The sequence below is a fragment of the Alosa alosa genome, chromosome 2 (genome assembly GCF_017589495.1).
Source record: "Alosa alosa isolate M-15738 ecotype Scorff River chromosome 2, AALO_Geno_1.1, whole genome shotgun sequence".
Taxonomy (NCBI): domain Eukaryota; kingdom Metazoa; phylum Chordata; class Actinopteri; order Clupeiformes; family Clupeidae; genus Alosa; species Alosa alosa.
The window spans coordinates 30,611,638-30,622,619 of record NC_063190.1 but is presented as its reverse complement, the minus strand read 5'-3'; the positions used below and the strand labels follow the sequence as shown (position 1 = coordinate 30,622,619).

The 10,982-nt window shown below is 38.6% G+C and overlaps 2 protein-coding genes across 2 annotated transcripts; one reads left to right on the top strand and one right to left on the bottom strand.

Moving 5' to 3' along the window:
- The first annotated feature begins 67 nt into the window (after nt 1–67).
- On the top strand, nt 68–8,283 carry ublcp1 (ubiquitin-like domain containing CTD phosphatase 1). Its single transcript, XM_048237346.1, has 11 exons — nt 68–330; nt 928–1,102; nt 2,583–2,674; nt 2,875–2,960; nt 3,288–3,403; nt 3,597–3,695; nt 4,063–4,100; nt 4,525–4,623; nt 4,723–4,839; nt 5,002–5,129; nt 5,730–8,283. Exons 2-11 carry the CDS (start codon nt 949–951, stop codon nt 5,749–5,751), a joined length of 951 nt encoding a protein of 316 aa, XP_048093303.1. The 5' UTR covers nt 68–330; nt 928–948; the 3' UTR covers nt 5,752–8,283.
- A 91-nt stretch (nt 8,284–8,374) lies between these two features.
- il12bb (interleukin 12B, b) lies at nt 8,375–10,972 on the bottom strand. The gene is made up of 9 exons (XM_048237537.1): nt 10,934–10,972; nt 10,765–10,846; nt 10,167–10,427; nt 9,939–10,044; nt 9,571–9,752; nt 9,264–9,424; nt 8,895–9,018; nt 8,651–8,710; nt 8,375–8,530 (listed from the first exon to the last, which is right to left on the bottom strand). Exons 1-8 carry the CDS (start codon nt 10,955–10,957, stop codon nt 8,685–8,687), a joined length of 966 nt encoding a protein of 321 aa, XP_048093494.1. The 5' UTR covers nt 10,958–10,972; the 3' UTR covers nt 8,375–8,530; nt 8,651–8,684.
- Between the last annotated feature and the right edge of the window lie 10 nt (nt 10,973–10,982).

Genomic DNA, 10,982 nt, shown 5'->3' with positions numbered 1-10,982 from the left:
TAACAATACAAAATTAACCAGGTAAAAAGCGTGAACAAGAGCGCTTGTCAGTTATCCACATGTAACGTTATGCAGTCACAGCACGTGTTCACATGATCTTGACCGATGACCGAAGTATATAAAAATATAACGTTATACATTTGATATCCAGAATCAGAGAAACTAGAAGAACGATAAGCTAGATTTAAAATGAAAAGGTAAAGGTGTTCCAGGCTTTTCATCCCCAGCCACAGGAAGTCGCAAGCGGAGGCGCATGGTAACAAACAAACCAAGGCATCACTGGGAGACAGGAAGAACTGCTGACTAATCAACGAATGAGTGTCATTCTCTGTAAGTAATGCATATTATGATTCATATTCACAATGAATTACATACCAGACATTTGCGTTAGATGTGCTAAACATGGAGGACACCATGTAACAGTAATTCCTGCCTGTTTTATTTTGCAGGATGGCTTGCCAGAGTCAAGCGTGTAACCCACTGTAGCTAACGTTAGTCATAAGTTGGCTAGCAATACAGCTAGCATAAATGAAGCATCATGACAACCCCAGTTGCTCTGAATCATGCATATGGTGCTAGTGTTTAATTGTTGACAATATTCATTGACATCCGCTCGATACAGCTTGAGATAAAAAAAATGCAATAACGGTATAACGTAGGTAAGACAGTGAAGTTGTACAGTCAACGTTATTTATAGCTCGTGAGCTAGCTGGAATGGTTCGTCTTATTGTTGCTGCTATCACGGCACTATTGAAGAGCATAAGCAAGCACTTAAAACGTACAATTGCTGATGGTTACAATAAAACCTTGCATATGGTATATATAATGATATATTCACACCGAATAGCCGGTATATTGCGATACATATATCCTCTATCCATGACCTATCCTTGGTAACATGCACTCTGTGCTACTATATATCCACAGACATCCTGAGGTTACTTCAACATGTCTGTGTCCGTAATCATTAAATGGGGTGGACAGGAGTATTCCATCAACACCTTGTCTGAAGAGGACACAGTATTGGATCTCAAGCAGTCCATCAAGAGTTTGACAGGTGTCCTACCAGAACGACAAAAACTTCTGGGGTTAAAGCTTAAAGGTAAGACTAATGACATCATTTGTTAAAAGTAAGATGTTTGAAACATATGTGTTTGAAAACAGCATTGTGCAAGGTTTAGACATGCTTGAAGCTGTGCTGTGTATGCCAACTCCCACAAGGCTTAGCATATCACTGCTACACAGATGATACCCAACTATATCTCTTTCCCACCTGATGATGCCACGGTCTGCTGCGCAGATCTCAGATTGTTTCTCTGACATATTCACTTGGATGAAAGAACATCACCTTCAACTAAACCTCTGTAAGACTGAACTACTGGTCTTCCCTTCCAAACAAACCATACATCACAACATCAACATCAAAACTGACACCCTTTCTCTTGCACGTACCAAGGTGGCAAGCAACTTAGGTGTCATGATTGATGAACAGCTAACCTTCTTTGACCATGTTGCCTCTGTCGCCCGGTCATGCCGCTTCACACTATTCAATATAAGGACAGTCAGACCGTACCTATCCCAACACGCCACTCAGCTCCTAGTACAGACCATGGTCATCTCATGCCTTGACTACTGCAACGCCCTCTTTACTGGTCTCCCAGCTTGTGCAGTAAAACCGTTACAATCAACCAAAGAGGGCACGTTACCCTGCTGTTCATTGAGCTCCACTGGCTTCCCTTAGCCGCCCTTATCAAATTCAAGTCACTGATGCTTGCATACAAAGTGATTGCTGGGCCACTTACTTAAGTGCTCTCATAAGGTCTTATGTTACCCCTCGGCCGCTGCACTCTTCCAAGGAACGTCTGGCACTGCCGCCCCTACATCCATGGCAATCCAGACTTTTTAGTTGTGGTCCCCCGATGGTGATTTGACCTGCCAAGTACCACCAGGGCAGAGGCTTCCCTCTCTGTCTTAGAAAAACTCTTGAAGACCCAACTCTTCCAAGGATATCTCCTCTCTCCTAGCGCTTCTGACAACCTGACACACCTGATGCGCACTTACCAGGCACTTCCCCCTCCATCTTCTACCACTTTCCTCTCCTACCACACTTTGACTAGTGCTTATAATGTCTGCACTCTTATCCTCTAGTAATAGTATTGACAGATGCAGTAGTAATTCCTAACTAAGCTGCTAAATTAATAAATGTATTTAAATGTATGAAGCAATGCTGCAAGGTGAGAATACTTTCAAAATGGCACAAATAGTTTTTTTACTTCAATAATCTATCAATAATAAGCTACATCAATCAACAACATACAAAGTGCACACAAAACAAAGAATGTTTTAAAAGGAAACATACAGACACACTGAGGCAAACGTTGCACAGTATCCTCAAATATTAACACAGAAGCATAGAAACAGAAATAGTTTTAGACTAAGGTATTAGTTATAGTTAGGGTACATTGCAAGAAAACAATAAATACGTGTTTGTTTGTTTCATTCTTCATGTATGTGAAACTTATGAGGAAGGAACCTGTTGAATTTGAATAGTTATATTTTATATGATGTGTTCTGCACTGTAGGAAAACCAGCTGAAGATGATGTTAAGCTGGGAGCACTGAAGCTGAAGCCTAACACAAAGATCATGATGATGGGCAGTCGAGAGGAGAATCTGGTAGGTTGTTTGGAAACATTTTTCTCTACATTTTCAGTTAGAACAAGAAAAAATTCTTTGTGATGCTCAACAAATACACATTATCATCAGCATGTGAGGGTTATATTTGTCTGTCTGTATACTTGTTTGTCTGAGTTACTGGTCTTATGTACGGTGTTTGCCAGTAAACAATCTAAAGTGTCTATTTTTGTATCATGAAGGAAGACATCATGGCTCCTCCACCAGAAAATGATGATGTTGTAAACGATTTTGATATTGAGGAGGAGGTCATTGAAGTAGAGAACAGGTTGGTATCATAGCAGACTGTTAAAACATTTGAACATAACATTTAATATATTGAGGAGGAGGTCATTGAAGTAGAGAACATGTTGGTATCATAACAGACTGTTAAAACATTTGAGCATAACTTTGCAGAGTGGTTTATGTGAAATCAAAATTTGCCTTGATTTTTTATTGTAATGTCCAAGGTGGTGGTCAATATGATATTTGTGGGGAATTGGGGGAAAATATATATATAATATGAATATTTGAGTAAAGACAAATCTTACTGAAATATTAGTATATGTTTGGGAGACTCCTGAAATAATATCATTTCAACTCCTCTTCAATGTAGAGAGGAAAACTTGGCCAAAATTGCTCGAAGGGTAAAAGATTATAAAGTGGAGGAGCTGAACCCTCCGAGGGAAGGCAAGCGTCTGCTGGTACTTGATGTGGATTACACCTTGTTTGGTAAGTCCTTTGATGTGGCTCAAGTTACCAAAGAGATAACTCACGTCACTGGATGATGAATAGCCTTCTGATGTTTTAGTTATGAAAATAGCTTATGAGAATCTGTTTTATGTAAGGACATTAGATATGGGAACGAATAAGAAGTGCTCGGCTTCGTGGCAGTAAGTATAGATGCGTGTTCTGCCTCATGTAGATCACAAGTCCTGTGCAGAGACTGGGCAAGAACTCATGAGGCCTTTTCTCCATGACTTCCTCACCTCTGCATACGAAGACTATGACATCGTTATCTGGTGTAAGTACATTTGAAGAGTTCAGATGCAAAACCCTCTAAATCCGTCTGACCACTTTTCTTTTAAATGAGCATTTAAATTCAGGCTCCAATAGGTTTTTGCCTATAAATCGATATTTCAGACTAGGAAGAGAGTGGTATTTAGTGGGTTTAGAAGTTAAATTATTTGATTAGCGTATACTATGTGTGAAGAGCATCCCCTCACCATCTTTATCTCATTTTTGACATAGGTGGCATTTAGAGGCTTTTGCATCTGAACCCTTCATTTCTTATCCAGTTTTACCAGAAATGTGTGCGAAGTTCTGTTACACTTCTGAGATTTTGATTCAGACTAATATTTGCTGGGGGTTTTGTTTTATCTTCTGTTTAGCGGCCACAAGCATGAAATGGATTGATGCAAAGATGAAAGTAAGTTAATCTGAATTGTGAATTTTCCTCCCAATGAAACTGTATCGGAGTGTTCTGAAAAGGTATCCATTGCAGATTATGACCACAAGGCTGTGCTATGTAGTAAAGATGTTTCCAGGATGTACATGTTGTGAAAGCATGCTGGCTGGTTTCCTATCAGTAGTCTGTAAATGAGTTAGCTTACAGTAGCAGCTGTAAATGACTTCTATTGGAAATTCGGCAGCTAGAAATTACACACAATGGTCAGTGGACTTCATGGACAAGGAATTGTCTTGCCAATATAATATGAACACAAACAAAAAAATGTTCTTATTGGCTGTCTTTTATGAACTTTCTTCTTAGTTAGGTTCAATATTCGTCCAGTGGGGGTCAGTCTTTCAGGATGTACTTGTTTAATTTCTCTCTTCTTATTTTGGCAACCTAGGAGCTAGGTGTGATCGACAACCCCAACTATAAGATCACCTTCATGCTCGACAGCGCAGCCATGATCACTGTACACACTCCCAAGAGGGGCGTGGTTGAGGTCTGTAAACCTGTCCCTCTGTCCGGCCCACCAAATCCGTCTAGTTATTCTGTCTCTGTCTCTGTCAAATCAGTGTGTTATTGATTGTTTGTTCCCTAGGTAAAGCCTCTAGGTGTGATATGGGGGAAGTACAGTGACTTTTACAGTAAGAAGAACACTATCATGTTTGATGACATCGGCAGGAACTTCCTCATGAACCCACAAAATGGACTGAAGGTATAAGTTCCACAAATAGAAAAATAGAATTGATTTATTTCAAATTACATTAATATATTAATAAACTGCTTTTAATGGTACCCAATATTTAGATTATTGCTGTAGTGTTATCACATTCAATCTTCAGGTCACGTCTCGATTCCCCTTTTTGCTTATTCTTAGATTCGTCCATTCATGAAGGCACATTTAAACCGCGAGAAAGACAAGGAGCTCTACAAATTGTCACATTACCTGAGGGAGATTGCTAAGCTAGAAGACTTCTCAGGTCTCAATCACAAACACTGGGAGAGGTGAGCAGTTCCTTCTCGCTAAAACACTTCATAATACAGTACATACAGAACAAGCACTCCTACACCTACTCCTGGTTTAATACAGTAACGTTACATACAGAACAAGCATTCCTACACTTACTCCTGGTTTAATACAGTAACGTTACATACAGAACAAGCATTCCTACACTTACTCCTGGTTTAATACAGTAACGTTACATACAGAACAAGCATTCCTACACCTACTCCTGGTTTAATACAGTAACGTTACATACAGAACAAGCATTCCTACACCTACTCCTGGTTTAATACAGTAACGTTACATACAGAACAAGCATTCCTACACCTACTCCTGGTTTAATACAGTAACGTTACATACAGAACAAGCATTCCTACACCTACTCCTGGTTTAATACAGTAACGTTACATACAGAACAAGCATTCCTATACCTACTCCTGGTTTAATACAGTAACGTTACATACAGAACAAGCATTCCTACACTTACTCCTGGTTTAATACAGTAACGTTACATACAGAACAAGCATTCCTACACTTACTCCTGGTTTTGAATTGGCTTCTGACAAACTTTTGATGATCAGTATGTGTCTTTTTCTCTACAGGTATCTTTCAAAGAAACAGTGAAGACCGCCTCCTGGAAAGACACTGAAGCCCTCACCAAATAGCTCCTGGTTATACAGCCCATTTTTCTCTCATTTTAGTTTCTTCCCTTCTGTTCCTTCTGTTCCGTCATGGTCTTTTATGTGGCTTAGGTAAGCTTTATAAGTCTTATAAAACACTGCACTGTTCAGCACCCAGCCTGCTACATCTTAGCATAACACTGCTACCCCAAAAAGCATGACGTTGCTCCGTTCTCATCTCTCTGTATACGTTTCTTCATTTTCCTCCATCTTTATGGACATTTTGTGTTGTGCACACTTGGCGTGTGTGTGCTCTTTATCATCCTGTGTGTGGTTGTCACAGGTTGCAGTATTATAGTGGAGGCAGGGAGTATGTATGGTGTGGAATTGTGCTGGAATTGAAGCTAGTGATGGCTGAATAGCATGCACAGCATTGGTACAGCCAAAATATGGTCTAGCTGAAGGATCTGCTGAACTATCTTTCCTCCATGGAGATTATACTTTAGGCAATTTTCATGTCACCTTTTCTCAATGGGATTAAAGTGTACCCATGTACTTTTCGTTGCATTTTCAAAACACAGTGGGCAAAAGATACTTATTTTCTTCCACTTATTCTACGTGGTCCTGTACCTTTCCATGACTGTTGGTAATGCTAGTTGGTAAGGCCAGCCGTTCATTTTTGCGTGTGTTGGCTATGACTATATACATTTCATCAAAGCCCTTGGTCAGTTTAAATGGTACTGCCTCTGATAGGGCAAGGCTGTATGTGGGGTGTTTCTGTACTAAGACGGTGTGAATGGGCCCATAGTACAGGACAAAGGGCAGGGCACCCAATGGCACATTGTGTTTGTATTGTAATTGATGCCTAGATTTTGCAACAGTGTTAACAGCATTAGGGACTTGTATGCAAGCAGTCCTTGCTGAATTTATTTGGGCTGAAGCTCACTGGTCCAGTTGCATTGGTGGAGAGTTTCTGAAAATTCACAGCAGTGAATCATTCCAAGGCCAACTCACCTTGGGCATGGTAAGTCATGCCAGGGATGACCATTCAAAACATTTATGCTAAAAGCAAAAATGTGAAGTTTTAAAAACTTTGGTAATTAACTGTTTAGGATCTTCAGAAACAAAATTTCCTTAAAATTAGCAAAATGATGTTTGAAGATGGTATATTCATTTGTTGGAGAAAGGACCTCTTAGTCTTTCTTCATTTGATACTGAGCTAATATTTAATTGATGTCTGGCACACATCCTGTTTTTTTCCCCCACCTGAAAGTGAGAGAACAAGTAACTCATTAAGTGCTGCGATTCATCCCCATTTTTCTCTTTAAATATTAGCGAAATGCCTTTTGGGGTTTCCACAATGGCAGCTTCCCTGCTCAAGCCCATCTGATCATTGTGATTAGGTGACTCCTAAAGCACATGAGATTTAAAGGTATTATGAGTTTTGCTGTTTGGTTTACATTATGCCGTTAGGGTCGCATCAAGGCCCATGGCTCTGCTATGCATAAGCTATATGAGGATGCATTATATTACTAAACAAGATGTTGGGGTTCTATTTTGCCTCATAAGTCCTTAAGCAGTTTCTATTCAGATACCTTTGAGACATACAGTGGTGACATTTCCCTATGACATTTGCATAGATCATGTCTTTGATAGACTTGATATGCAATACCAATCACAATATCTTTGTGGTAATATCCCAAAAAAACTTCTGAAAAAGCAGATTGACTGTGGGATTGTGGGTAATAGATACTGCATGTCCATACTTACACCTCTTTTTGGATAATTGGATAACTGATTCATTTGGATAATTGGATAACTGATTCATTTGGATAATTGTATTTCTAACAAACCTGAAGCAGTGTCAAACTGTCTGGGCTTCTTGGGTCACAAAAGGTTTGCTATTGCATGTGTGATAGTGATTTATATATCCCCTGCGGTACATTCTTTATTTTTTATCTACATTTGTTGATACTAAAAGCTGAGGTACTCAGATATTGAGGTTTGGCCTTTCACAAATTGAGCTGTGTTCACTTGAAAGCATTGTTTATTTTGTAAGTGGTAGTGGAAATTTCAGCTCACTCCAGTTAGGTTTCCTATATCTGTGAACATTCTTAACATTCAAGAACTCAGAAAAGAGCAAAAGAAAAAGAGAAGAGCAACATCATATCTAAACACTATTTAAAACACACTTTGTATGTACAATGTGCATTGCTGCATACACTTAAGTGTCAACTTCATCCTAAGTGTGACTTGCCACATTCAGAAACACGTGGCATTCTTGACTCTCTTACAGCTAATATATACAACATGAGACCTGTGTAAAAATACAATGTCCCTGCTTCCCTGTATACAACATGAGACCTGTGTAAAAAAGCAGATGTCCCTGCTGCAAAAGGGTCGTACCTCAGATTAATCTGGGATCATCACATGTTTATGTTTGTCACATGATTATGGTTATGTTTGAAATATGTAAGAATGTGTAAGCATTACATATCCTCAATGTAAATAAACAAGTCAAACTTTTTATAGTATATACCAGTGTGACATGGTTTATTACACAATTTGGTTCTGTATTTCAGTTAAGAATAATTCATCCTGAATCTGAAACTACTGAAACTGGAGATGAAATGATTGCTATAGCAACACTTTATTGATAAATAACACAGCAATATTTAGATATACAAATAAATAAATAAGTTAATACAAATTAATATATGCAAAACAAAAAGACTTGCAGTGTTGGGAGAGAAAGTAGTGTGATCATCTTCATCTTCTCCCTCCTGGGAAAGGAAAGCATAATTAGAATGTAAATGGTCTACGATACAGTTAGCCTAAGTCAGTCCAGTGTCATGACATTATGGTAAAGCTTATAGTTGATAGTAGTATGTTGATATACTCACAAATATTATTTCTAGATTTTAGTCACAGAGGAGATCAGTTGTCAGGAGTCTGCTTGTGGACTGTGGCACAAAAAATACAATGGTTGATAGAGATGTAGCATAAATGACTAAATCTAAATGCAATCTCCACTCAGCATAGAGATGCACAATATTATCGATGTGCATTGGTATAGACCGAGAGCAGTGTTGTGTGTCCATGACACAGAAGGATTTGTATTGCTGTGTTATTGCGGATGTGACTCACGATAGGAGCTCCAGTCACTCCAGTTGGAGTTAGATGCCTCTTCTTTGGCTCGGACACAGAGTCTGTAATTCTTATCCTGCATTCTCTTCTTCACTGTAAATTTCTTGTCATTAGATGTGGTGATCTATATTATGAACAAAAAACAAAACAAAAGTTTATTAGGGTTGTTTGCCATGAACACAATAAATAGCTGTTTCATTCACTACCAAATCTGGGAAAACAGTGGACTCCACAGTTTTGGAGCAAATCCAGCTCATAACTGAAAAATAAGTTGATTGTGTCATATTTTACATTATTTTTGGCTGATGAATTTGCTTGACTAATATGAAAGGAGATTTTATTTTTGGACAATCTAGTAATATCTCTCACCTTGTTTTTGTGACCGTCTTTCTCACAAGGATCTTTCGGGTCAATCGCCTTCACTTGGTAGAGGAGTTGAAAGTAAGAGTTTGGGTTGCTCCATGTTTCTGGGCAATCCCACTCAAATGTATGATCTCCCACTTTTTTGATAATCATTTTATCTGGCTTCACTGTTGGAATAAGAGGAATCACCTTAAATCTACTGGCCTACTTCTAAACAAAAATAATAATAAGATAATGATATTTAAATCACACACACACACACACACACACACACACATAGAGTAGAGCAGTAGGGTTTGGACACTTGACGTACCTATGTCAGAGATGAAGAAGTGGCGCTGGTATTGTTCACAGCGGAACTCGCTTCTGAAGTAGAAGAAGAGGTCGATCTTGCATGGCTCCTCAGTAAATGGACAGTGTTTTCCATCCTCACAGCTCAGGGTGTTGCCATTCGCACCCAAAGAGCATGTAATATTTCCAGAGTCTCCCGAAACACTGCAGAGTAACATCAACAGTGTTCAGTTAACTCTCTAAAAGTCGATTTTAACACTAGTTTTGTGTGTAGAATGTAACTCACAAACTGACGTAATTTGATTAAACTACATATAACCTAACAACAATACTACAGCATTCGATAGAGATAGTCTGTTTTACATAATGTTTGAATGGGTTGAACCTTACCGAGCAATAGCGAAGTGAAATAATTCGGCATATTGTCGTTCTTTATCAAAGGTCCAAGAGCACTGAAACTTCCCATCAAAGTTTTTTGCTGTACATGAAATATATTCTAGAAAGGAAATGTAAACAAATATAAAACAACTAATGTCAATAAATTATGTCCATTTATTTATTTTAAAAAAAGATGACCCAGCTGCCCCCCACCCCCCTTCCCTCTACATCTCTCATTACCTGAACTGTTATTTTCCACCAGAATACTCTTTCGGTATCCTATTCCCTCCTGAAGCACTAGCGTGTGGTTGAGGATGTCCCCAGCCTTATTGTGGCAGCTGTAATTTCCTCCTTTGAAATACTTCACGGTAATCTGGATTTGGTTCCCATGTTCTTTCAGTGGATTCCCATTAAGTTTCCAGCTGATATCACCATCATTGTGATCTCCACAGATCAGGTTGATATTCACAGACATATTTTCTGTGACTGGCAGAAGAAGCACTGCGAACAGCGTATGGTAGAATATATTTAGGCTTCAGCAGTTGGATGACGTGAGAATCAAATTCACAAAATATACTGTATATACATTCTATGGTCCATTATTACAATTTAAATGTTCAAAAACTGAAGTTATTGGGAATCAAAGTCACAAATGATATAATCATTCTTTGGTCACTCTATTAATTTAAATGTAAGTCAGCATCAAAAACCCACAAAAGATATAATCATTCTTTGATCATTCCATTACTGCTATGTAAATGTTTTAAAAATCCCAATATACATGAAGCAAATATAGCAAATTACTGGAAAAGGGAAAACTTAAGTAAAGTATAGTCACCATTTGGTGGCAGATATGTTGCAGTGGGTTCACAACTCTTATAGTAAGTCAGGAAAAGGATGATAACAGATATGAACTTCATCTGGGTAGACAATACCAACAGAGTAGAATGTTAGATAAAAAAGCCAAACTTTGTTAAGAGAAACAGACTGTTTGTATCTTGTCCTACCTTGATATGCTTGTAAAAGCTCATGCAGCTTGTCCAACTGTTCTGTCAT